At 39.0% G+C, this 27,754-nt stretch overlaps 1 protein-coding gene across 1 annotated transcript in view; it reads right to left on the reverse strand.

The window, feature by feature from the left end:
• Positions 1–27,754, reverse strand: part of NCAN (neurocan) — a 140,910-nt gene that overhangs the window by 42,563 nt on the left and 70,593 nt on the right. The window contains exons 4-6 of the mRNA XM_063455369.1: positions 14,043–14,217; positions 7,265–7,392; positions 4,891–5,178 (exon numbers count right to left, since the gene is read on the reverse strand). Coding sequence (XP_063311439.1) covers positions 4,891–5,178; positions 7,265–7,392; positions 14,043–14,217 — 591 coding nt within the window. The remainder of the gene's footprint in view (positions 1–4,890; positions 5,179–7,264; positions 7,393–14,042; positions 14,218–27,754) is intronic.

The following is a 27,754-nucleotide window of genomic DNA, read 5'->3' on the forward strand; positions in this document are numbered from 1 at the left end:
ACATTACTGAGCCCTTTGCTTCCTAAACTGGTCTCTAACTCAAGCCCTACAATGGCTTTCCTACCTGCACACAATGTAATTCCACAAACTCAATTTTGGATGGATTAGATTGAAAACTAGTAGATTCAAGCACAAAGATATCCAGATTCACTCGCTGGCATTGTAGGCACAGCAGGTTTTTAAGTTAAATTACTGATACTCACTGATAGCCAATGTATAAGAAACAGGTACATTGATGTATCATCAGTCAATAAATACAGGGTCATGGAGAAAGTCGCAGGACTGTATGATAATATGTTTTCTGAGGAATTAGTGTAGGTTGTACCACATTTGAAGGAAGTAAATGAGCACAATATTTGGTTTCTTGCGAAGAATAAAGTTGCAAAACAGAAATAACCTAAAGCTGGAATAGAAAAAATTATGGCACCCAGTCTGTTGTTGCTATGTCAACATACTGGATAATAATCAAATGGCATATAGTCAACAACAGCTTTAGTTGAGTGCTCACATTTAGCTATAATTGGCCTAGGTCAATCGAAAAAAAATGCATGGCATAAAAATGTTGCTGTGGTAGGGCTTGTTCCTACAATAGCTTTGATGCTTTAACTGGAAACGTGTTTTGCTAATATTATATACTCAAGTATGGTGCATTCATGGCATATATAAATGCATTTATCATATTTATCTTATGTATTGCTTGTCATTTGACTACTTTTAAATTAACATTATTTCACTTGTAGTGCTAAAAATATGTAATGAATGTAACAGAGAGATATCAGCTAAGACCAGAGGTTTTAGCGGAGGGAGTAAGGGTGAGGGAGTGTCACTCTATAGCAGCGGTTCCCAAACTGTAATGCTGCAGCCAGCAGGGGAGGGAGAGAAGACCCGGGGGAGCTCTAACTTGCAGCTCCACCAGGTTCTCCTCTCACGAGCTCAGAGTGTTGCTACCGTTACCACGGCAACGCTTCGAATCTCGCAAGAGGGAACTCTAGCAGCTCCTGAGGCTGCTAGAGTTCACTCTCACCACCAGGGCTTCCCCACGGATCACCAGGGATTTGTACTGTCCCCCCTCCCAGGCAAAGGTAAGCAGGGAGGGGGGATATCAAAATTATTATGACTTTTTTAATTACATTTTTTTTAATATTTATGAATCTACCCTCCAACCCTACAGACCTACAATAATTCTCCCCATACACACACAACTGACCCCCATGCACACACAGTGCCCCCATACACACACACAATGCCCCCATACACACACACTGCCCTCCTCAATACGCACAAACTGTACCCCTCAATACACACGCACTGTACCTCTTACGCACACACTCTACCCCTCACGCACACACTGTATCCCTCACACACACTGTATCCCTCACACACACACTGCACCCTTCAAACACACAGACAGAATGCACCCCTTATACACACACACACTACATCTGTCACAAACACAATGCACCCCCGTACACTCACTGCACCCCTCACACAAACACACACACACACACACACTGCATCCCTCACACACACACTTAACCCCACACACATTCCATCCCTCTAACACACACACACACATACATTGCACCCCTAACACACACTAAACCAGTGCTAAACCAGTGCTGTCAATAGTTAAAAGATTTATGGATAAGTAAATCCCTACATGATAGTACAACTAACGACATGGGTTAGCTCCACATACAATAATTGATAATGTTCTATGGTGCTTAACCTCAGAAAGATCCAAGATAATGGTTCAGCTAAGACAGATTTCTGACAGACGGCGATTAGCCAGTTAAATATCACAAAAGCTGCCTAGATCATAGCCTAGATCTTGTTACAGCTATTAGTGATATATAATATAGTATCACTTCTATTACTTGGGAATACACTGATGTTATATTGTAGCAAAACAGTATTGCTTCAGCATTAGTGTTATGTATACACTTTTACAGCTTGTATAAGTAGTCAGAGTTGTACTCACTGTATAGTCTCCACCCACTCCTGTTGTTCATATGATTTTTCTTTAATATATTTTTATTTTAGATTTATTTATTAAAAGTCACTTTTTAAGCCTATAATTTTCTCAGTAAATCATACACAGGTAGAATGGCATTTTTTTCTTTTTTTGTCTATTCTCTATGATGTACATGTATACAACCTAGACATTTTTTGAATTGGCGTGCCTTGGAAAAATATTGAAATATTAAGGGTGCCTTGTACCTAAAAAGTTGGGAACCACTGATCTATAGAATAATTGTTCTCTGCAATATATGACTGTTGTATAACTGAAGTTGTCCTATTTCAATTCATGTAACTCACGGCTACAAACCAGCCCACTTGCTCTAGATTTATGGTGTCTTCTTTAACATGTTGAAATAAAATCATAACAAGATCTTTCTCTTAGAACTGTTTGATATCAGTCTCTAATAATACATTTAATATTTGCTGAACATTCTACTGTTAAAATAATGGGTACAACACAATATCACTGGTGATTGTTAGCAGGGCCGCCATCAGGGGGTGACAACCATAACGGTTGTCACTGGCCCGGCGGCCCTGCAGGGCCCGGCCGCCCGGGCCCCACGTGTAGCGGCAGAACTGCCGCCGGTGCAGTTGCACCGGCGTCCGCACGCTGATGGGGCCCATCGGGTGGCCCATGCACTTAGGGCCACCCGATGGGCCCCATATCTTCAGGGGCCCGGTCAGCACTGCGGCCATGGTATAGCGCGTCCGGGTCCCTTTAAAAAAAAAAATGCCGCCGCAGCGCAAGTGCTGCTGGGAGGAAGTGGTCACTTCCTCCCAGCTCACTCCACGCGCGAGGAGCGCCCGTCCGAGAATGAAGAGGAAGAGCCAGCCGACTGCCAGTCATCCCCAGCCACCCTCCTGCAAAGACAAGGTAAGAAACAGGAGGGTGGCTGGAAAATGCGCTCTGTGTGTGTCTCTGTGTGTTTGTCTGTCTGTGTGTATGTCTGTCTGTGTGTGTGTATGTATGTCTGTCTGTGTGTATGTCTGTCTGTCTGTTTGTGTGTATGTATGTCTGTCTGTGTGTATGTCTGCCTGTGTGTATGTATGTCTGTCTGTGTGTATGTCTGTCTGTATGTGTGTATGTATGTCTGTCTGTCTGTATGTGTGTATGTCTGTCTGCATGTCTGTTTGTGTGTATGTATGCGTGTATGTGTGTATGTATGTCTGTCTGTGTGTATGTATGTCTGTTTGTGTATGTATGTCTGTCTGTGTGTATGTATGTATGTATGTCTGTGTGTATGTATGTCTGTCTGTGTGTATGTGTATATGTATGTCTGTATGTCTGTTTATGTGTATGTCTGTCTGTTTGTGTGTATGTATGTCTGTCTGTCTGTTTGTGTCTATGTATGTCTGTATGTCTGTCTGTATGTCTGTTTGTGTATATGTATGTCTGTATGTCTGTCTGTGTGTATGTCTGTCTGTGTGTATGTATGTCTGTCTGTGTGTCTGTCTGTCTGTATGTCTGTCTGTGTGTCTGTCTGTATGAATGTATGTCTGTATGCATGTATGTCTATCTGTATGCATGTCATTATGTGTGTATGAAGGTCAGTGTATGTATGTCTGTATGTCATTATGAATGTGTGTATGAATGAAAGTCAGTGTATGTATGTCTGTATGTCATTATGAATGTGTGTATGTATGAATGTCAGTGTATGTATGTCTGTATGTAATTATGAATGTGTGTATGTATGGATGTCAGTGTCTGTATGGATGTATGCATGCCAGTATGAATGTATGTATGTAACTATGTATGTCTGTATGTATATCTGTATGTATGTCTGTATGTCTGTATGCATGTATTTCTATCTGTATACATGTCATTATGTGTGTATGAATGTCAGTGTATGTATGTCTGCATGTCATTATGAATGTGTGTATGTATGTCAGTCTATCTGTCTGTATGAATGTATGTATGCCAGTATGAATGTATGCCAGTATGAATGTATGTCTGTATGCATGTCTGTATGCATGTATGTCTATCTGTATGCATGTCATTATGTGTGTATGAATGTCAGTGTATGCATGTCTGCATGTCAGTATGAATGTGTGTATGTCAGTATGAATGTCTGTCTGTATGTCATTATGAATGTGTCTGTGTCTGTATGTCCTTATGAATGTGTGTCTGTATCTATGTTAGTATGTGTCTGTCACTATGTACGCCTGTGTGTCTGTATATGTGTGTATGTCTCAGTATGTGTGTGTCAGTATGTATGCCTCTATGTGTGTCTGTTAGTATGTATCAGTGTGTATGTGTGTGTGTGTGTGTGTATCTGTGTCCTTTTGTATCAGTGAATGTGTTTGTGTCTGTGTGTATTCCTGTGGGTGGGATTTGGAGGCGGTCTCTGTGGGCGGTTTTGGAGGCAGGCCCCCAGGGGCCAAGACCCTGAGCTCAGTTAGGGGCCCCACAATTTCTGGTGGCGGCCCTGATTGTTAGTTAGCCAATAGCCGGGGGTGGTAGAATGCACATTTTACTTCCCATAAATCGTGCAATTATGGAACCAAATTGGCAGCAGGTAATACTATATTCACTTCTTCATAAAGGCGCATTAATTAAACTGTTAATAGCTCCTGACTGATTCCTCTCTTGAAACTGTCATTAGTCTAATACTATCCTTACCTTTTGTGTCACTTTACCCCATTCCCTCTAGCATGTAAGCTCATTGAGCAGGGCCCTCAACCTCTCTGTTCCTGTGTGTTCAACTTGTCTGGTTACAATTACATGTCTGTTCGTCCACCCACTGTAAAGCGCTGCGGAATTTGTGGGCGCTATATAAATAATAACATAATAATAATAAAAATAATATTCCACTTTTACCAAAACAAGATTTCTAGCCATATTTCCTGTGTCAGTACCTTTGTCAATACCTTTGTAACAATAAGCTCCAAACTTTCTTGTGGGATTTGGGAATCCTGTCCGGTTTGGGTATTGATACAGAGTCCTTACGCCTGGTTCCTGGCCACCACAATTTCTTCTTGGGTTCCTAATTGGGTAACGCACACTGTTGTCTGCTAGCCACCCTGGGTCACATTGGTCCAAACCATTCCTCCAAGCAGAGTACAGATGTCCCACAGTTGCTAGTAAGCCTCCATCCTTCATGCAGTTGATTCTTGCGCCTTCTAGGGAGCTCCTCTCCGGAATATAATACACATCTCCTACATTATAAAGTGCCAGAAGACACAACATAAAAATGCAATTCCTCATTACTTCAGCTAAGGTTAAGGATGCCCTGGAGATCCTGCAATGTAACTCTATTTATGACACTGTCAACAAAGGATATAAATATTTGAGACAGAAGAATACAAAAGCTGAAGTGTATATAGATTTTACAGTTAATAAGAAGGCAGGTGACTACATAGAACAAATTAACTGTCAGCAAATTCTATACTTGTGTGTAATACTGATTTAATATATCGGTATAAAATAAACTATATTTATGCATGTTTCTGCTTTTTGTCTAGTTGAATTTGGTAATTGATGCCTATGAAATGGTACATTACTGTTTTGATTACAGTGTTTGTACACATTACTCTTTTTTGTTTTTTTTTACACAAAATTGTAATAAAGCAAGATTACAAAGGGAACAAAAGCTACAACAGAGCATTGTTCATTACTACAGGCCAATATTTGCATTGCGAGTCAAAGGATCAGTCTAAACCACCTAAGCTTAATAAAGTTGTTTTGGTACATAGATCATGCTCTGCAGTCGCAATGCTCAATTTTCGACAGTTTAGAAGTACTTTTTTCTAAATCCTTATTTTTTTCTGCAAGTAATGCATCTATGCTGACTGTCATCCTTACTCGTGCTGGGAGGTGCTCTTATGAATCTTGTTTCCTCCTTTGAAAGTTTATCTAATCTCAAAAAGGACGCAGCTGGCTGTGGTACTAGCATGATAAACGAGACTCTAGGAACTATAGTCTCTGCTGTAGTAGTTATGGTGCCAGGAGTCCTTTTATGAAAGGTTTAGCACTTACCATGATGTGTCATCAGGTATTTTTAAACCTGGTTTGTATTGGTTTGATTGGTTCTGCATTACTTGCAGAAAAAGCAAGGAATTAGAGAACTGGGAAAATAATTGAACAATAAATGCATATTTTTGTTTTATATTTATTCAAGTACAATTGACCTACTCTTTCGCCTTTAAAAGCAAACATGATTTATAACAAAAAGCCACCCAATACACTAAACATAGCCTTTAACCCTTTAAAGGGTTACTTCAAGCATTATGGCGACTTCAGTGATTTTAAGTGGTTATGGTGCCAGGAGTCTGTATGTGCCTGTATGTGCAGTATTTCTTGCAGATACATTGCACAAAGGGAAATTATCCATCAACAAGAGTTCCAGGCTAACTAATATCTATTCTGTACAGAATTGGAGTCTTACGCCAGCATGCTCTCCTGTTTTTTACTCGGCCCGCCCTCCATGACATGCCTTCCCCTCCAAGTAGAGGGAGTGATAGCCAAGAAGGATCAGGCTGAGGGGAGAACTTGGCCTCGGTCATGGAAAATATGCAAATTTAAGCGTATTTCACCACAGAAAAGATTACTCAAACCAAAACCAGTGTTTTATTAAAACACTGCTTTATGGTTGGAGTAACCCTTTAATCTCCATTAAAAACTGACACTTTCATAATAGTGCCACTAAGGTGAGATTAGTGCTAGGGTTATTTAGGAGTGGAGAGTTGTGAAATGCAGGGAGCATTAAGAGGTTGTAGGGTTTGAACAGCCGAAGGTTTTTAGTGTTAAGGGTATTAAATGGGGCTTAGTGTTAGAGGGCACTTGCCTTCAAGTTCTCCATTATAGTTAAAAAAAAAAAAACACTCTTAATGCATGTGAAAAATTATACAAGTATCCAAAGCTGTCACACAAATATCTGCACACCCATAATGTCCTTGTCAACTGGGTGCAATGTATTGTGTTAAAGGCGACTAGTAGATTGCTGACAGCATGCTAATTTAAAACCAAAATCCAATGCCAACTGATAAAAGTATGCAGTATGAGAACAACATGATTTCCTGTTTAAAAAGCACTCTGCAATTTCAAGGCTTAAACCATTAAACCATTTAGAAGCGTAGGCTAAGGAGCTGGGTGATATAAAAGCAACAACACGATTTTATATAATGAGATTCTAAGGTATGCAGGTGTCCATATAAAACATTTGTATACAGCCAATGTGATGCCATGCTGCTCCTGAGTTGCAATGATCTGTTGCTTCAATACTGTATCACTCTGAAATTCTACCTTGGGAATCTTCAGTATAACAATATACATCATAGTTCTCCTGTGGGTCTCGTTCTCCGTAAGTCCTTACACCAGGAAGGTTATTTCTATCTCCATAGCAACCAGGCCTGGGGGTTTTGATTGGGTACCTGTAGAACATAGCAGTATACATTGATTTTTATGATACATTACAATTTTATCCTTAATAGATTTAATGATTCATTACTCCATGTAGATCACTGATTATCAATAAAATACCGTATAGATCCTTAACCTGTCCAATAATTCCTATTTCCTATTGATGTATCTATTGCCCAGATAACTATTAATTCATATACGGTAACTCCTCCTTATATGCCCTCCAAAACTATTCCTATTATTCAAAAAACTATTGCCCCATATAACCCCCCACCCTATAACACCTTCTATTAATCAATATAACCCAACCCTATAAATCCTTGTTTTGCTATATGTGACCCTACTCAAATAAGCTTATGCAACTAGGCACCAATATAATCAGATAATCTTGGGTTTTTGGCGAGTTTTGGTTTGTTTATAGACCCCAAGATTAACAGGGTTATTCACTAAAGTGAGAATTCACAACAAATTCAAAGTACATTTCAAATTTAATGCCAAGGTAGCGGAACTGAAAGCTGACAGAGAATTTTTCCATTACAGTAATGTTGCCCTTAAATGTGAAATTCAATAACCCTGTTAGTATGTAAGTAAGACATAACTGGAAGAGAGCAAAACAGAAGTTTTTGGAGGCTGATTTAACCCCTTAGTGACCAGAGCGTTTTTCAATTTTCTTACCATTTGGGACCCCTGCTGTTTTTTACATTTCTGCGGTGTTTGTGTTTAGCTGTAATTGTCCTCTTACTCATTTCCTGTACCCACACATATTACATACTGTTTTTCTCGCCATTAAATGGACTTTGTAAAGATACCATTATTTTCATCATATCATATAATTTACTATAGAAAAAGTTATAAAATATAATGAAAATATCTAAAAAAACACACTTTTTCTAACTTTGATCACCAAAATCTGTTACGCATCTAAAACCGCCAAAAAACACCCGTGCTAAATATTTTTTAAATTTTGTCCTGAGTTTAGAATTACCCAATGTTAACATGTTCTTAGCTTTTTTTTTTTAAAGTTATAGGGCTATAAGTACAAGTAGCACTTTGCTATTTCCAAACCATTTATGTTTTTTAAAAATTAACGCAAGTTACATTGTAACACTGATATCTGTCAGGAATCCCTGAATAACTATGTATTTTTTTAAAAGAAGACAACCTAAGGTATTATACTTGGGGTATTTTTACTCTTTTCATGCAACCATTTTACCACCAATCTATGCCAAATTTAAAAAAAAAAATGGTTATTTTTTTGACACACATAGCAATTTAAGAATACATGTACTGAGAACTTTAAGGGCTGCTGCCCAAGAACACCCCAATATGTTTTCAGCAACATCTCCTGAGTACAGTGATACCACCCATGTATAGGTGTGTTAGGTTCTCTGGGGGCTAAAAGACCTCATTTGGAGGGTGCGCATTCCAGTTTTTCAACTTGTAATTTTCACATCTGGTCATAATGCACCCATGTCCTATTTGGGACTTTTTTGAAACTGGCCCATGTAATTTACCCCCATCAAACCATATATTTTTAAAAAATAGACAACCCAGGGTATTCAATATGGGGTATGTCCAGTCTTTTTTTTAGTAGCCACAAAGTCACAAACACTGGCCAAAATTAGCATTTATATTTGTGTGTTAAAATGCAAAAAACTATTATGAACGCTAACTTTGACCAGTGTTTGTGACTAAGTGGCTACTAAAAAGGATTGAACCTACCCCATTTGCAATACCTTGGGTTGTCTACTTTTGCAAAAGGTATGCCATCATGGGGGTAATTCTCATTCCTGGACTACCATACGCTCTTAAAGGCAACATAACCAACCTGGCAAATTTCAATGTGAAAAAACAGCCTTGTATTTGACCCTGTAATTTTCAAAAACACTATAAAACCTGTACGTGGGGCATACTGTTATACTCGGGAGACTTCGCTGAACACAAATATTTGTGTTTCAAAACAGTAAAACGTATCACAACAATATCATCAGTAAATCTGCTGTTTGTGTGTGAAAAAAATGCAAATAAACATCACTGTCACTGACAATATCATCGCTGTGATATGTTTTACTGTATTGAAGCACTATTGTTCGTATTCAGCAAAGTCTACCGAGTGAAACGGTACCCCCTATGTTCAAGTTTTAGGGTGTCTTGGAAAGTTACAGGGTTAAATATAGTGCTAGCAAATTAAATTCTCTGGATTTCGGCCTGGGTTGTCAGGGAGGTCCCCCAAATTGCAATCAATAAAATTACTTCATTATGTAAAAATATTACATAAATATGCACGTATAATTTAAATATATATACATATTTATATATTTGAAGTCTACATGTATATTTATGAAATTATTTATGTAATTATGTACATGGACATATGTATATTTCGTATTATTCTTATTTATTTATATATACATATATATATATATATATAATTTCATTCTAAGTGTATTTTGATATAAATATATATATATTAATATCAAAATACAGTTAAAATAAAATTACATATATATATATAATTGTTTTTAAAAATGTAGATTATTTTTAAATTTTTTTATTTATTTTTAATTCATTATTATGTATTTTTTATAATATATATATACACGTGTGTAATTTCACTCTAAGTGTATTTTATATTAATATACGTATATAGTAATCAAAAAAAATACACTTTGTATGGTGTTATATATAATATATATATATATATATATATATATATATATATATATATATATATATTGTAGCGAAAGCCACTTCGCCACTGTGGTTTGGAGGGGGCTGCTTGCCCGCCTCTTACCCTGTGACTACGGTCCCTGGGCGATTTGGCCCTTTATGCACGGTATTTGGGCATACTGTGGGTTATTGGGCTGCCCCAGGATTATGGGCCCTCTCATCAGCCCATACGAAACTTAAACCCCATGGCGTTTGAACTGTGTTTGTGGCATCTAAACGCTGTTTGGATATGTTGAGCGCTCAGATCCAATGTGGGGGTTCTGTTTAGTATAACAGGAGTTATGTATTTTTATGTCTTTTGGTGGTTGCTGGTAACATGTGCTTAATGGAGGCTGTGTTTGTCCCTGGATATAATTAAATCAGCTTCTCCATTGTCTCCAGGATAGAGGATTCTGGGGAACTAGTTTGAGCTTCTAAAAACCATGCTTCCAGAAGGTCAAATGCACATTTGTACTAACTTTTGAACCCCTGGTCCAATTCGTATGATTTTTGAGTATGTTGTTCCCCCGAATGGATTGATTGTGTATATGTATTTTTATGCGAATGTGATGTATATTTTGGGAGTTATGAATGTTGTGTAAAAACTGTATTTTCCCTACCTAGGATAATTGTATTTTCCTGTGTGTACAGATAATTAGTTTACAGGTAGAGGGGAGGGCTATGTGTGGGATGTAACTATTGTGTGATTGGTTAATGTACGTTACTGTGTGTGTCCCTCCCCTTCATGGGAGCACCTAATAAAAAGGGCTGCAAGCTAGCAGCCAGAGAGTTCTATTTTTACCCTCAACTTGAGTCCTGTCTCTTATTGGGGGAATCTGCTACAAGGGATTGCTATGCTAGGCATATTCCCTTGCTATAATCACTGAGCTCTTGTAAGAGCTTGTTCCTGCTTCGTTCTGAAGGGAGATAGCTGCAGCCTGCGGTGCTTATGGTGTCTGGTGGAGTGCTTGGAATCCTCTGGAAGCGCTAGGAGCATCTTTCAACGGAGGTACCCAGTCGGGGTGCCAGTGGATCCGTTACATATATATATATATTTTAACAAATGTTTAGATTTATTATCTTTATTTTATACTTTATACTCACCAGCATGGGGGACTGCCTGTCAGTTCAACAAGAACAGAATACCTTACACTCAGGTCCTGTAAATATGCTCCGGCCTTCCACCAAGGGGGCTCTCTGTGTATAGGATGGACACCACTGAATCCACCAATGTAGTACCAAAGAAGAAAAACACAGGCAGCACTCCAGGATATAGAAGGGGAATTTATTCGTGGGTTCACCACCTCATTAAAATAAGTGCCTAACCAAAATAAGTGGCACTTATTTTGGTGAGGTGGTGAACCCATGAATAAATTCCCCTTCTATATCCTGGAGTGCTGCCTGTGTTTTTCTTCTTTTGTGCCTGTCAGTTCAGGCAGTCCCCCTGCTGGCAGCACTGTGGACACCTATTGCGGCCATGTGACGGCTCTTGCAGGGCGGTCACATGGCCCCTGGGGGGTCCTAATTTGCAGAGGGGGGACTGTCTGGGCTGTCAGACAGTTCCCCCAGATGGAGCAGAAGAACGATTACTTTAAATATTTGCTTTTTTAGTATAATAATTTTTTTAATTTCTTTTTATTTAATTAATTCATTTCTTCACTGAGTGCCTCTCTTTGAGAAGCAATGGATTGGCCTGCGAGATTGTCCCTAGAAAGGATATCCTGGGAGTGATGCAAAGCTGCGTGGAAGGGTCCATCCTATTGAGGGATTGGAGGTAACTACTTTATTTTTGGGATATGGTGGAAGTCCTGAAATTTAATTAAACAATAGGACATTCCAGTGTTATAATTTTATTTATGAAATTAAATGTTTTTAATGCTAATGCGCAAGTGTTCCTTTAACAACCAATAAACAAGCATGCAAATTAAAATTGAGAAAAACACACATTTTTCCGTTTAAGTAAAAATGTAAATGCTGCACAGAGTCATATTTTTTAAAATAGCCAATTGTTATGTATATGTTTGCACAGCAAGTCCTCTCAAATAACATGTTATTAAAGTCTATTAAAGAGTTTATTTTTCCAGATTTTATTGGCTAACTAAAAGAACATCTAAATAGCAATACTTCTTAAAGTTTGACTACATTATGCCTGTAAATGTTTTGTTAAGAACACTGAATAAAATTATAAACACATTTTTGTTTTTGCCCCCAAAATAGTGGCCTTTTATTGGGGCTAGCCTAAGACACACTTTTGCAATAATCATGCTGTCTAATCAGCATCTTGATATGCCACACATGTGAGGTGGATGGATTATCTCGGCAAAGGAGAAGTACTAACTAACACAGATTTAGACAGATTTGTGAACAATATTTGAGTGAAATAGGCCTTTTGTGTTCATAGAAAAATGAGTCCAGCTCATGAAAAATGGGGGCAAAAACAAAAGTGTTGCGTTTATAATTTTGTTCAGTGTATATTTAACAAATGCAAGCACATTTTCTTAAAATCAGCAGCAAATGTTCAGGTGAATGTTCTTTAGAAGTTAGGTAGTCTAGTTACAAGCAATATTAGTTAGTAATTTTTTAAAAAGTGTTTTTGTGCAATGTGCTTAACTGGAATATTTTTTTTTTATCAATCATGTACTTCATTGAAGAAGAAAAAGATGAATAGTTTTCTTGAAACAAAATGTTGAAGTTGATGACAATAAAATCAGTCTCTCTCTATAGCTCTTCACATTGATTCATGTACCAACTACCTAACTCTTTCTATTGCTTCACATAAGCCGTACTAAAATTCAGTGTTACTCTATTAATTCAATCGCCTGTTATATTGCTTCGGATATTGAGTCAGAAACTGGGTGAATCAGATAACTGATTACAATCATTGGTCTAACAACCCTTTTTCAAGGGAACACATACTTCATAAACTTAGCTTGACGTTGGCCAAGGTCCATGCTGCTCTTAAAAGCTTGTACACTGGATTTCTTTTCATTAATGATGGATTCTTTTCAAAGCATATAATTCATCAAACCATTATGTATCAACTTCAGGGCTGAATTTAGTCACACATATATATAGAAAAATAAAAGAATCTAAAAAAACCCAATAAGATAATATCTACTGAAAGGGCAATAACGTCACAAACATTTGTGAGTAGATACTTAAAATATAATAATAATTTGTTATTCGTGTGTTTGATTTCAAGGATACTATTTATCACTTCTATATAAAACACCAATGCTCCATAGTTCACCTTTCTAGAATACCAGAACCCCAGCTTATCTAACAGGTTTACAGAACGTAGGCAAGGATAGAGGGCTTATTGGGAACAATGCTGAACAGAGTTATTATATGTGACCAAGCTCAGCTATTTTAACTGAAAGTTTATTTTTCACAAAAAGAGAAATCTAGTTATTTCAGCTGTATTTGTACTACAATGTGAATGCTATTCAATTAGCTGTTAAAACAGCCAACTCTCTGTACATTTGCTAATTCAGCCATTCACAAACATCCAAGCTACAACCATAAAACAAAACAATCCCCTTAATTCATTTATTCCAATTCCCTTAATACAGACTGGAAAGGGAATGAGTATTCAGAGATTCTGGACAGTGATGCAAAGACTACATGGCTGAAGGTTGGATGTCATGCATTATTTCCCCATATCTTTTATAGTAAGTTTTTATCTTATTTTTTTTATTAAGGTTGGGTTCCTTTAACCATAGGGCAACAGCAGTTTGAAGGTATCCCAACCTATATGTTCCAGCCGGCTTAAAATTAGTCTGAGTTACACTCCAGGACAGCAGCTGCTCTATCACTACATCATGCAAACAAACTCAGTAGTCACTGGTACAAAGGGATAAGGTTGGCAAAACCTTATTTCAGGGACCGATTTTTATTCCCACCCATCTCTGATTTGTAGCTATAACAATATATAATCTCTCTCTTACTGCACCTTACGGATCGATCAGAAAGCCAGCCAGCATCACAATTGTCCAAGCCATCTTCAAACGCGGCCTGCAGTTGATCCGGGGAGGCAATCACAGCAGAGTTCTCTTGGCAAGACAGCACGGCCTCTGGGTATGTCAAAGCGTAGCGGTTACTGGCTGCCCGGTAATGGAACACTAGACCTGGGCGAGAAAAAGAAAAAAAGAACAGATTTTTAATTGCTTGTTAAAAATATGTGTTATGCATATGTAACAAAATTTGCATTATAAAAATAAGCTGGTATATAGATGCTCATGCTCAGGTTACCCTGATGAGGCACTGTGAAGATTATAAAGAAACCGATTTAATGTAAACATAGCATCAACAAGCCTCATTATGTTGGTTTGATTACATTTTTGTCAAATATAAATCATTTATGCCAGAAGTCAGGTTGGCAGTTAAATGTATGGTAATTTAGCCAATTACATTCTCTTGTATGATCAAAAGCTACAATTTCATGTCACTGGTTGGCTGTCAATGACAGTAGTTAAAGACTAAGCGTTATTGCAAAGTGCATGGTGCTTAGAGCTTCCCAACCCCACTGTCATTACAGAGAGTGTCTGACAGCAGCAGAGACCTGATACTAAACAGTAAACTGTGATGTGTTTATTAAGCAGTTCCAATCATGTGATGACTGGGGCAGCTCTTTGGTAATCTTTTACTTTTGAGATAATTCCCTGCTGGGCAAGGGATTATGGAATAGGGACAGTCCTAGAATGAGATGTTCCTTAGTGGACCATCTCATCCTAGTGTTGGAGGGGTATGCAACTAGGAGGTCGACACAGAACAGAACACAGAGGAACACTTAAAAAGAAGAGCGACAATATTTTTCACAATTTTTTTAAAATTTTAACAAAACCCTTTAAAGTCTAGGAGCAATCATAGGGTAAGGCAATGGAAATTAACATGTTGGTACACTTGTTGGCCACAGTGGTGTAAGTACTGAGTTTTCTGGCAAACCCTGTGTGTGCTTGTGCATGTCTCTGTATGTGCATGTCTAACAGTCTATGTCTATGTGTGTATGTGTTTCTGTGTTTGTCTCTGTAAGTAAATATGAGTGTTTCAAGAGGTGTGTTAAGCGGTGGAGTTAGTGAGGGGCAGTGGTGGGTGTTGTTCAGAGGACAGAGGTGGAGCTTTACGGATAACCAAATTTTCAGGGGGGCTCAAGTCCAGGGTATTTTTTTTATCATAGCAACACCCCTGTTTTGAGAACAGTTTTGTAATCTGTGTTTCTTTTTTTTTTATTCCATCTTTTGTGTGAGATATATTAAGAAAATGTAAGGAATACATCATTTGTATATTTCATGAATATTCTGCAGCTCACAAAAAGTGACCAATCCTAAATTATATATACTTTTATTACAAAAGGTGCATTCTCAATTTTTGTACAATCTGTGATCCTTCCATTGTTCTCAAAATAATGCTACAAATACCATTAACCAGCTTATTGTGTCACTAAAATGTTCATTCCAAAAAGCAGTTTGAAACATTGTTTTCAAAGGGTTTAGTATTATATATATATATATATTACTATGCTATGAAAATATTACTCTATCACATGAAGATCTGATTTTGGTGTGGATGGATTCAATCAGGCACAATATTACAATTATCACTCAATATCTTATTTAGTTAACTGGAATTAACTGGAACTTTCAATTGTCCAAGGAAATGCAAATTTAACCCCTTAAGGACACATGACGTGTGTGACATGTCATGATTCCCTTTTATTCCAGAAGTTTGGTCCTTAAGGGGTTAAAGGAACGCTATAAGGTCAGGAACACAAACATGTATTTCTGACCCTATAGTGGGAAAATCACTATCTAGCCTCACTGGCCTCCTTGCACCCTAAAGTAAAATCTTATCGTTATTCCTGTCTGTTGGTGCTGGTTCTGCACCTGATCTTCCTTCTTGGCCGACATGATCAGAAGTAATGATTTCAGCCAATTGCAATGATTTCCCATAGGAATGCATTGGATTGACTGAGAGGCAGACCGGAGCTCAAACACCACCCTGGTCAATCAGCATCTCCTCATTGAGATGCATTGAATCAATGCATCTCTATGAGGAAAGTTCAGTGTATCCATGCAGAAGGTGGAGACACCAAAAGTCAGTGCTGTACACTATGCAGCACTTCCCCTTGGAAGCACCTCTAGTAGCTATCTAAAGAGTGGCCACTGGAGATATCCCTAAGCTGTAATGTAAACACTGTCTTGTCTCTGAAAATACAGTGTTTACTGCAAAAAGCCTGCAGGGACTGACTGTACTCACCAGAACAAATACAATAAGCTGTAGTTGTTCTGGTGACTATAGTGTCTCTTTAACTCCATAAAAGCTTAGGAAAGAAAACTGAAGTGGAGACATTTTTCAAGTTACCATTTTTGACCTAAAACTTGAAATTCCCTTGCCAATTCTCCACAATTCTGGGTTGTGTGACTAAACCTATAAATGTCCATTACAAAAATAAAGGCTGCATTGCAAATTAGGTTTATGCATTACACTGGGCAGGGAAGAGGAAACTTTGATTTGCTTTCTCAATGGTTAATTCATTATACAGTGAATTATCAATGCTGCAGAGGCATAGCGAAGGTATAGTTACATAGTAGTCTAGGTTGTAAAATTACTAAAGTCCATCAAGGTAAACCTTGAAACCCATTCTTTTATAGTGTTGATCCAAAAGAAGGCAAGAAAAACCCTATTGTAGCCATTTCCCATTATGCCACAAAAAGCAAAAAGAAATCCTCTTGGCTTGATAATGGCAATCAGATTTTTTCTTGGATCAAAAATCTGTTCACATACATATCAATTATGCCCTTGAATATTCTGTTTTTGCAAAAAAAAAGCATCCCTGCTCTCATACCCAATCTTACTGTTATATCAGAACTGGTACTACATAAATGGTATTTTGGGGGGTCTGAGATTATACATCACATTGCATGGTATTATTTGCTGATTCTTATCCCTGAGGAAGTCCACCTTGTGTGGAAGAAACGCGTTGGATATTTTGTATTTTATGTCTATTGGTTTTATTACATTTTTTTATTACTGAAGGCTTATTATTGCCGAAATAAATAATATTTTTTACTGGTTCCTGACTCCATCTGCTGAGATTCCTGTTTCACAAAGGTCACCGATTCCAGTCAAAGAAGGAGAGTGGATGACTATAGCCCATTTGGATCTCAAAGTGCTCATTTTTCTTTCATTTTGTGAGTGCAATCATTATCTAGCTCATTAAACATGTGTTCCAATACATTACTATGTGCTGTTTAATTTCTGTTTTTTAGTTACCAAGCTGTATCCCAAACTTGTGTGTATATAAATGTGATGTCAGCATGCGTAGTGCACTGATGTCGACGTTATTGCGCTCCTGGGCACAACCAACAAGCCTTTTTATGGTAGACATAACACAGAGGTGAACTGATCTCTGATTCAGCTCACAGCTTGTGATTGCAGAATTTCTCATAGAGAATCATTGAATGTAATGATTTCCTATGGGTATAATTTGATTTTCCGCGCATGCACTTAAAGTCTGCAATGCTTCTCTATGATTGGATCTCACCCATAGGAAAATGATGAAGCACAAGGGGGTGGGGCATAATGCCGCAAGAACACTTAAAAATAGAATGTGAGAAGGTAAATATTAATTTTAAAATTAAAAAAGAGAGTTTTTTTATATATAACATGTTAATATATATAAAATATAACATACTGGATGTTAGTACCGTGTTCCTTCAAGCACACTCAGAAAGTACTATGCCTCCTCCCTTTAAGTATTTTTCTGAGTTCATTGGACCTATTAGGACCTCTGATGGGGCAGCCCTGATAAGTATGAGAATATATATCCATAATCATCCACAGATTTTCTGGTTACTGACCACGCTTTGTTCTATCTCACAGCAAAAGCAGCCATTAGCATACAGCTGTGAGGTCTATGTTCAGTATGTCCTCCCTTAGCATGAATCCTAAAAGCCCCATCCCCCCATGGTTCTCCAAGCATATTACTTTTTATATGTCATATTATTGTGTCATTGTTGGCTCTTTAAATGAGACTTATGAAGAGGTGTCTCATTTTATGTTGTTTGCACAATAATCCTTATTTTAAATTTACGGTTTCAAATTCATTATATCCAAAAATTAAACTGTCTCCTTATGAAACAAATCTATTGCGCACAGAAGAATTGTATTCAATAAAGAGACACTTTAGGCCAGGGGTGCCCAAAAGGTAGATCACTTCCTCCCCCCCCGCCCCTTTTTTTTTTTCTTTTTTTTTCCTTTCCTCTTTTTCTCCCCTTTTCCTCCTCTTCCTCTCTCTTTCCTCCGAACTCCACCACCCCCACCCCAGACCCCCTTACAGATAAATAGAGCAATCAGAAGACAACCATCACAAACACAGCACCTACTCTCGATACCCACACCAGACCTACACAACTCCACACTATTGACACCTCACAGCTCTATGAGCTACACACCGCGAAAACACAGCTACCCACTCGAAGGAGACCAGCTACTTACCCTTGCCCCGCATGCTCGCACCAGCGAAGCCAAACAAAGAGAGCAACCACCGTCACGCACTGGTTGACACAGATGACACTGATTCTCCGAAGACGACGAGCCAGTCACTGCAACCCAACCCAACACAACACTGCTAGACACTTGTCGAACCCACCATTTGAGACCTCACTGCAAGGTACAATTCCCAGAGTACACAGCTAAGCTAGCTCACCAACATACACAAACTCCTACAGAGTCCCATACCCACACCCTACTCAGTACAATGACTACCCACATCTTCATATTTCTACCAAACAGCGAACTCAATTCTTCTATCACAAAGCCCTCAGAGGCCATAGGTTAGAGCAGTTTAACATGACTTATACAGCCGTAACCTGTTCCATACCTATCCCTTACGAAGGCCTGTTTCGGCCATGCTCCACACTACACAGGTGCATAATCGAAGTGCTTTATTGCACACCTAAAAGCAGTACAAAATGTACAAGCAGTACACCACAGTGGGTAAACCGTCTGCTAACGGCAACCGATCAACGACAGATTTTCCATGTTAGTCATCGAACACTGGTGACAGCACATGGTAGACATCCTGCTACCCACCGACACTCCTGCTACCCACCGACACTCCTGCACGACGTACAGTCACTGAACAGATGACTTTTAATTTCAATGCAGACCGGTTATAGACATGCTCACATGGTATGCTCTGAACACACTACACTTAACAGGTTCGCCTCACTAAATATCCTCAGCACGAGAACCGGGAATCTATATATATATATATCGACTTAGACATGCTGAATCATGTTAGGCCAACCCCTGATGATATGCATTACTAGTTGAAAACTGCACACCAGCATCTTTACTGAAACTGGTCTTGTTGCATTCATCTGTTTCGATGCATATGCCTCTGCATAGGCAACCTAATGCTTTTTACAATCACTTGTTTGATGTCTGCATTCATATTGTGACGACAATAAAACTAATTTAAAACAAAAGGTAGATAGATCACCAGATGTTGTAGAACTACAGCTCACATGAAGCTTTGCATGCAGTAGAATGTCTTTAGAATGACAAAGCTTCATGGAAGCTGTAGTTTGAAAACATCTTGGGATGTACCTATTGGGCACCACTGCTTTATCTCATAGAATTGGTTATAGTTCCCTGACAGAACACCTCTATTCAGTGTTAAACCATTTTCAACCAGTTTAACACTGAATGTAGGGCCTCCACTAGAGGTATGGCAAAGGCAGACATATCACTCTTCTTTAGCCATACAAATTCATACCAGCAATGGGCGGCTGTGATAGGCTAAAAAAAAAACAGCCAATAACACCCACCCATTGCTGCTCACAGGCCCCAGGCTAATGTGTACACACTCTCGTTTAGCATTAACACATTAAAAACTATTTAACGCTATATGGATAGATGGATCCTGGAGACTTCAGACACTATAGCCACGTCATTGTGATGAAGCATTTGCAGTGCTTACAGTGTTCCTTAAACTAGGAATTGTGGAGATTTGTCTAGGAAAATCAAATTTTCAGGCAAAAAAGCTGAATTGGTAAAAAAAAAAAAAAAAAAAAGTTGTTTTCAATTTCCTTATTTTAGCCTAAAAATGTAATACCCTTGTGAATTTGCCCTAATAATTAGCTTAAATAATAACCCTAAAGATTTTTAACCCCTTAAGGACACATGACATGTGTGACATGTCATGATTCCCTTTTATTCCAGAAGGGGTTAAACATTACAATTCTGAGGTTTATTTATTAAACATTAAATTGAAGGAGTTGAAAACTAAATAGCAAAGTTTCGGCAAATGGGGCTGATTTGGGCAAAAATGCAATGTTAGCCTAACATCTAATACATGAAAGGAGGTGCGTATGAAACTACAAAAGTAGACTAAACCCCTGCAGTGGTGGATTTTTTTTGTAATTAGTGTGAAAACCAATGAAGATATCATAACATACAATATCAAGTACAGAGTAGTGTGACCATTCTATTCTGTCATTTCATGGGAGATTTATAGCAAAATTCAATTTAGTACTGGCCATGCAGTTAGTTTATTAATTAAAGCTAATTTCTGATGAACGTACCAGCAGCTAGACAGCAGCTATTTCTTAGATTGCAGTGTAGACAACATGCATGTAAGATGTGCTTAGTGAGAGCACAGACTGGAAACACAAAATCAGTGCCATTTCCTTAGTGACGGTCCACCTAACTCCATATCTCTTCATGCCATTGAACCAATAATGCTCTTCTCAAATCTGCTCTCAGAACTCACAAACTGGCCAAAAAGTCATAATCAAAGACGGCTCTCTAATTAGGCGATTTAGGCGGCCACCTAAGGCCTTGCATTGTCTGGGGCCCCGGCAGCCATGGCTGCCCAAAAGGTAGATCACCATATATTGTGGAACTTCAACTCTCATGATGCTTTGCATGCCTTTGGTATGCCTTTAGAATGGCAAAGCATCATGGAAACTGTAGTTTTAAAACACCTGGGGATTTACCTTTTGAGTGACCCTGGTCTAGACAATACTTCTTGATTCAAATTGTTTTAGTAGGACACCTACCTTAGCTAACAATAATATGCAAGCCAGGCATTGCCATCAATGATTAAATGCAGTAGTGCTGAATTAAGCCAGTCTTGACCTGGTCTTGTGTTGCGCTGTTGCAGTAAGGGGTTAAACCATTTGTAAAAAGTTTAACTCCTGAAGGAAAGACGGCACCAAGGACTTCCAGGCACCATAACAACTTCACTTGTTCCTTTAAGAATCAGTAATCGATAGAGTTTACCTATATGAATGGAATTGGTACACATACTGCCACATTTCAAAATAACAAAACAGGGGTCAATCAGAAACCGGTCAAAACATTTGATGACCTGATAACCCTATGTGACTTATTCACTAAACTGAGAATTGTAGGTAGCTCAAATTGGACTTAAAATTTTACAATCACTTGTTTGATGTCAAGTAGCTGAACTGGAAGCATAGCTGATTTGGAGATTTTTTTCAAGTTTGGTTATTTTGGGCTTAAATTTGAATTCCTGATAATTCTAATTTTAGTGATTAACCCTGTTAGATATATCAGAAATGGTATGGAAGGGTTTATCTCCTAAACTCGATATTGTAGAAAACTGAAATCTGGCAAATGGCAAAAATAAGGCTAAAACAGCTGACTTCAAGAAGATTCCATAGTTGTACCATGCCTGAGGCTTGAAAATTAGTAAGTAGAGAGTGCAAATCATACCCGCACCTAAAACTGCCACCAAAACCACAGATAAAGTAAAAGGTGCTGTAATGAATCTAGTATACATCTTCTATAATCACGTAGCTTTCACATGGTGATTAAATCATATTAAATTCAGCATTTTATAGTTCATGACTAATAAGTAACATAAGGTATGGGGGCCTACTGGGGCAGATTATAATCAAGAAATAGTTTTTTTTGTTTCTAGTTTGGCAGGTGGAAGCACATAGATTCACCTAAACAGAATAAATGTCCTTCTACATTTACTGTCATCTGATATTAGGAGCAAATGCCGCCTCTGCAGAGTGCAATCAGTCAGATGAAAGTCATTTTTGCAAGTAGCACATATTTATTTTTTAAAGCAACATGTTAACAACATATAATATTAAGCAAACATTATTAATAAAGATTTAAAAAATTGCGTTTTCCAGAAACAAATGGAATGAGGCAAAAATATGATTCTTTGTTGAACTAATTTGCGTATGCCTACCCAGAATCCTTTGCGGTAATAACATCACTGCAAATTTGTGATTTCTTTGGGAAAAGCAAATCTTATGGCTTGACTTGTGTGCAGATTTTTGTTTAACATTGTATTAACTATCCACAGACTTCAGGTGGAAGGGGTATTCAATCACAATTTTTTCCCCACCATAACTCAGTTGGTTGATGCTTCGCAAGTACCTCCAAGCCTCAAAACTAGCCAGTAACCAACCTCATGCTGATGATTTGCGTTAACAATGAAACAGCTGTCTATGAGTGCTTCACTGGCTTTGCATCTTTTCATAAGTTGTGTTTCAAAGTTGTTGTATACAGCAAACACAGACTCAAAGAAATCCATTTTTAAAATGTAATGAGGCAAAAATGTGATTCTTGTGTTATTTATGAATAAATGAGTATCTGTATATGTAAGTGTAGTATGTAAAAAAATATGTCTGCACATATGCCTGTGTGAATGAATGAGTGTCTGCGTATGTGTGTTGCTAAGTAAGTATGTCTGTGAGTTGTTAGTTATATATATGTGTATGCGTGTATAGATAATTATGTATGTTTGTATCTGATTTGTGAATTAGCTGTGCGTTAGAAGTTAGGGTATGTGCAGTAAAATGTGTTGGGTCAGCCATGGGTCTAAATGAGTCCACCTGACTGCTAGATGCTAAACAAGTGCCTCATTGGACTTCTTTCAGCATCTCAAAATTGTGAGATCGGGGTAGATTTTCATCAGATGTGGGCAGCTTTGTGTGTCCTCCACTGGTTTTCTTTCTTCAATAGACCCCACTTTCTCAGATTTCCATTAACTTGACGTGCTCAGGAACGGCAAACAAAATACTGTGTTGTTTTAACAACACAAAGGGTTTTATTTTTGATCATTTGAATATTTATTTGAATTTACTTTAGTGTTGTATAGTATTTTATTTAAAATACACACTTATTGCTTAGTGTAATAATCTGGCGGTGTATTCACTAAATGCAAAACAAACGGAACAGCAGACAAATACTGTTTAGTGGTCACAATTTGACTGTTTTAACACATTTCGTTATTCACAAATTTCAACCGAATTTTCACTTACATCCAGCTTCAGTGTGGTTGTCAGCTGAACCTCCATATAACATGGGTAATTTGACTATACACAACCGAATTGTAACCGAATTGCCTTAATTTATTTGATCTAATTTTACTGGGATTCGGTTTAGCTATTTTGAATGAATCTCATCACTGTAATGAAATTTATTTGAGAATAGCAGGGGTCAATTCGTCTCAATTCATTTAAGATTCGGCTGTTAGTGAATAACATGAACAACAGAATTGAGCCAAATGGATAGACCCTTAATTGTGGCGTAAGGCGCTGAGATAGTGATCAAGTATAACAAACCAATTAACACAACCCTAGCCCTTTTTTCTATTTAATTTTATGTATATTAGTCCTATTTTGCACTTTGTGCCATATCCCTCCTATATTTTTGCAGAAAACTGAGCAAAACGTAACTGAAATCCAGCACTAGGAAAAATCCTCCATGATCACGTCCCCTCCTTCTCTGACATCACGCCACATGTCTGTAGTCCAATCAAATGCTTCATAGAGAAGCAGTGTTGGACCAATAAACGCTGCATTCCACATCTGAAGTTCATGTTCACAAACAGCTCATCTGGCCACTAAATCCTGCCCTTTTCCTAATCGCTAAGGAGCGGAATAAGGGAGGGCTGTACAGAGGGTGGTGGGGAATGGACAAGGAACTGACTAGCTGGAGGGCGTTTAGGCTTTAATTTGCAGACGGCTGTGAAGCATCTAATTACATTGTTTATCAGTCTGCTAACACTTTTTGCAGCGATTTAGCATAAGTCACGTGTGTGTGTGTGTGTATAGGAAGTGTTTCAAGCTACAATGCTGCACACACAGATTGCTACCACCATGATCATTTCAAAAAGCAGAAGTGGTTGTGGTGGCTGGAGTAATACTTTATTTGTTTATCAATTTCTTCTCCCTTAAACAGGACTTTTTAATTTTTTCCTTTCTTTTATAATGACCAATAATAGCAAAAACAGTGACACAAAATAATGACTTGTCATAAAAAAGTCAAAAAGGCAAGAATAAATGGGATCGTTTTCAATAGGGGACTGTATTAGCTCCACTTAAAACTATGCTGATCCATTCTGAAGGACAACCAGACAAATGATAGTGAAGGTTTAAACAAAAGACTACACTTACTGGTTAGATAAATGGCTTTAATTTGACACATTCAGATATTCACTTTAAAAAAAATGTTGACTTTGAAATGTCGGCATATAAAAGCAGTGCGTCCTTATGGTCTTGCTAGAATGTTGCTGCAATAAAAAATGCACTTTGAAATTATAGCAGTATTTGTAATGCTGGACATCATTATAACACTGGGTTCACAGCTGTACTTGGTGCTAAAAAAAATATGCAGATAAAGAGGTGTATCCCATACAGAGATTTAGTAGTACTTAATACTAGGATGATGAAAGGGAATAGATGATGATCATGAAAGTCTTGTGGTTAGATACCCGGCCTCAGCCCTTAGTTCCCTAAATCTTGGCCCCCGTAATGTCCCCCCAAACTTAATATTACCGTAGCTACGTCTACGACAGTGCAGCACTGACAATACAAACATTATTTTTGTAAATAAATCCATTTTATTAATTTGGTACTATGATTGTAGAAGACATATCTTCTACAAAAAAAATCCAACTAACCACGTCAACTGTGCATTTTAAATACAGTTATAAACGGTAGATCAAACTAATCAGGAACATTATTGAACAAGCTGAGTAAACTATCACTGCAATTTAAGAACAATAAATCGGCTGGGATGACATCGTCACTGGGTTTGAATTTTAGTCGTATCAGTAGTATGATAATGAGCTGACTTCTTTTAGTCTCTCTAAACGTCTATCCCGACAAAAGAGAAGCACAGTTGTGTCTGTCCAGCGCAGGCTGGAAAATTTACATAATTGCTATTAATTACCAGAGTAGGCAAGCTGTGAAACAGGCAGACTTGGAGAGGAAATAAGGAATTACACAAAGAGAGGGTCTTGTCACATAAGAAGGGGTGAGATTCAGAGGGAGAAAGAGGAGGGGGAACTGACTGAAGCAGAGACGAGGTTGGTGAAAAAAAGCCAGGGGGATGGGGATGCCAAGAATAAGAAATATGCAATTACTGCTGAATTCAGAGAAAACACCATCTAAGTGGGTTTCGCTAAGTGTGCTCGTATTAATTGTAGGGCATCTGGAGGGAAAAGAGGGAGAGATATATTGAGACAGGAAGCTGACTGACAGGTGTCATAGAATGGGCAATTCAGAGAGATGGGGGAGGTTGGCATAGAATATTTCACTCAGTAATAGAAAGGTTGGGGGGAACTGAGGGAGAGAATATTGTGGGGATGGGCAATAAATGACAACAAAGACAACAAAGGAGTAAATTGCAAACTGTGGGGGGGAATAGTAAATAATATAGATTTGGGGGAGCAGAAGATGAGATCTTGTGGGGAGCAGTTGATGAGGAATTGTGGGGGAGCAGAATAGAAGGGATTGTAGGGGAGCAGTAGATGAGAAATTGTGGAGAGTGGTAGATGAAGGATTGTGGGGGAGCAGCAGAGGAAGGATTGTGGGGATCAGTAGATAAGATATTGTGGGGGAGCAGTAGATGAGATATGTTGGGGAGCAGCAGATTAGGGGTTGAGGGAGATTAGTAGATGAGAAATAGATTGCTTGGAGCAGTACATGAGAGGTTGTGGGGGACACTAGATGAGATATTGTGGGGGAGATGAAGGTGAGAGATGAGAGAACAATAGGCATCAGAAGATGAAAGATTAAAGGGGAGCAGCAAATGAGAGATTTGGAGAAGGAATGGAAACAGATCATGATAAGAGCAGCTTATGAGAGAGACTGAAGTAGTAAATGTGAGCAGTTGTCAGGTGGCACAGCAATAAGATTGTAGTGTTTACTGATACTTTGCAGGAAGCAGTGATGGGAGCAGAGGCCTAACTAGAAACCACCGGGCCCCAGTGTGAAAATTGCCCTGGGTCCCGCTCCAGCCCCTCAATGTGTCTCATTTCCCCAGCCCCTCCATGTGTCTCATTTCTCCACGTGTCTCATTCCCTCCCCTCAGCCCCGTCCATGTGTCTCATCCCCCCATGTGTCTCATTCCCTCCCCTAGACTATCCATGTGTCTCATCCCTACAAGTGTCTCCTTTCCTCCTTCCCAACCCCTCCATGTGTATCATGCCCTCCCCCCAAACCCCTCCATGTGTCTCATTCCCCCCACAGCCACTCCATGTGTCTTTCTCCCCCCTCCACTCTTGCCCCTCCATGTGTCTCTCTCTCCCCGTCCATTTTTCTCTCCCCTCCTGCAGCCCCTCCATTTCTCTTTCCTCTTCCCCTGCAGCCACTCCATTTCTATCCCCCTCCCCTCCTGCTCCTCAATTTTGCTCCTCCACCCTCTTCCTGCAGCCACTCCATTTCTCCCCCTTGCAGCCCCTCCATTTACCCCCTCCTTTCCCTGCAGCATCTCAATTTCTCTCTCCCCCACCCTTACCCCGCAGACCCTCTATTTCTCCCCACTTGCAGCCCCTCCATTTCTCCCCCCATCCCCTGCAGCACCTCTATTCCCCCTCCTTCCCCTGCAGCCCCTCCATTTCTCTCGCTCCCCCCATTCCCCCAGTACCCCCTTCATTTCTTCCCCCCTTGCAACCCCTCCATTTTTCTCCCCTGCAGCCCCTCCATTGCTCTTCCCCCTTTCCCTGCAGCCACTCCATTTCTCTCCCCCTTCCCCTGCAGCCCCTACATTTCTCCCCCCTTACCCTGCAGACCCTCCTTTTCTCTCTCCCCTTCCCTAGTCGACCTTCCATTTCTTCCCCCTTCCCCTGCAGACCCTTTATTCCCTCCCTTCCCATGCAGACCCTTTATTTCTCTATCCCCCTTTCCCTTTAAATCCTCCACCCCCACCCCCCTTTCCCTGCAGACCCTTTATTACACCCCCTACCTGTTTGCCGTGGTTGCGGTACCCATCTGAGTCTGACACAAAGTGCTCTCTCGGTGAGCACTTCCTGTCAGACCGCGTGGATGCTCTACACAAAGCGGCAGGAGGGGAGCAGCACAGCACATCGCTCCCCTCCTGACGGTTAGCCAGCTGCGGCCCCTGCGACCCCGGTCCACCTCAAAAAGCACCTTTAATGGAAAATGAGCATAAGAACTGGACCATGGAGCAATGGAAAGAAATGAAGAAAATAAAAACATTCTGAAAGAAGAAACAATAGGAGAAAGGTAAGTTTTTAGGTTACAGAGCCATTTTAATGTTCCCAAAATGTTTGGTGTCTGCTAAAACGTTGGAATATCTCATTTTTTAGACAAAGAATAAGAATTAAGAAAGTTATCAAAGACAGTTTAAAAGTTAAGCTTTTTG

This window comes from Pelobates fuscus, chromosome 5 (genome assembly GCF_036172605.1).
Source record: "Pelobates fuscus isolate aPelFus1 chromosome 5, aPelFus1.pri, whole genome shotgun sequence".
Taxonomy (NCBI): domain Eukaryota; kingdom Metazoa; phylum Chordata; class Amphibia; order Anura; family Pelobatidae; genus Pelobates; species Pelobates fuscus.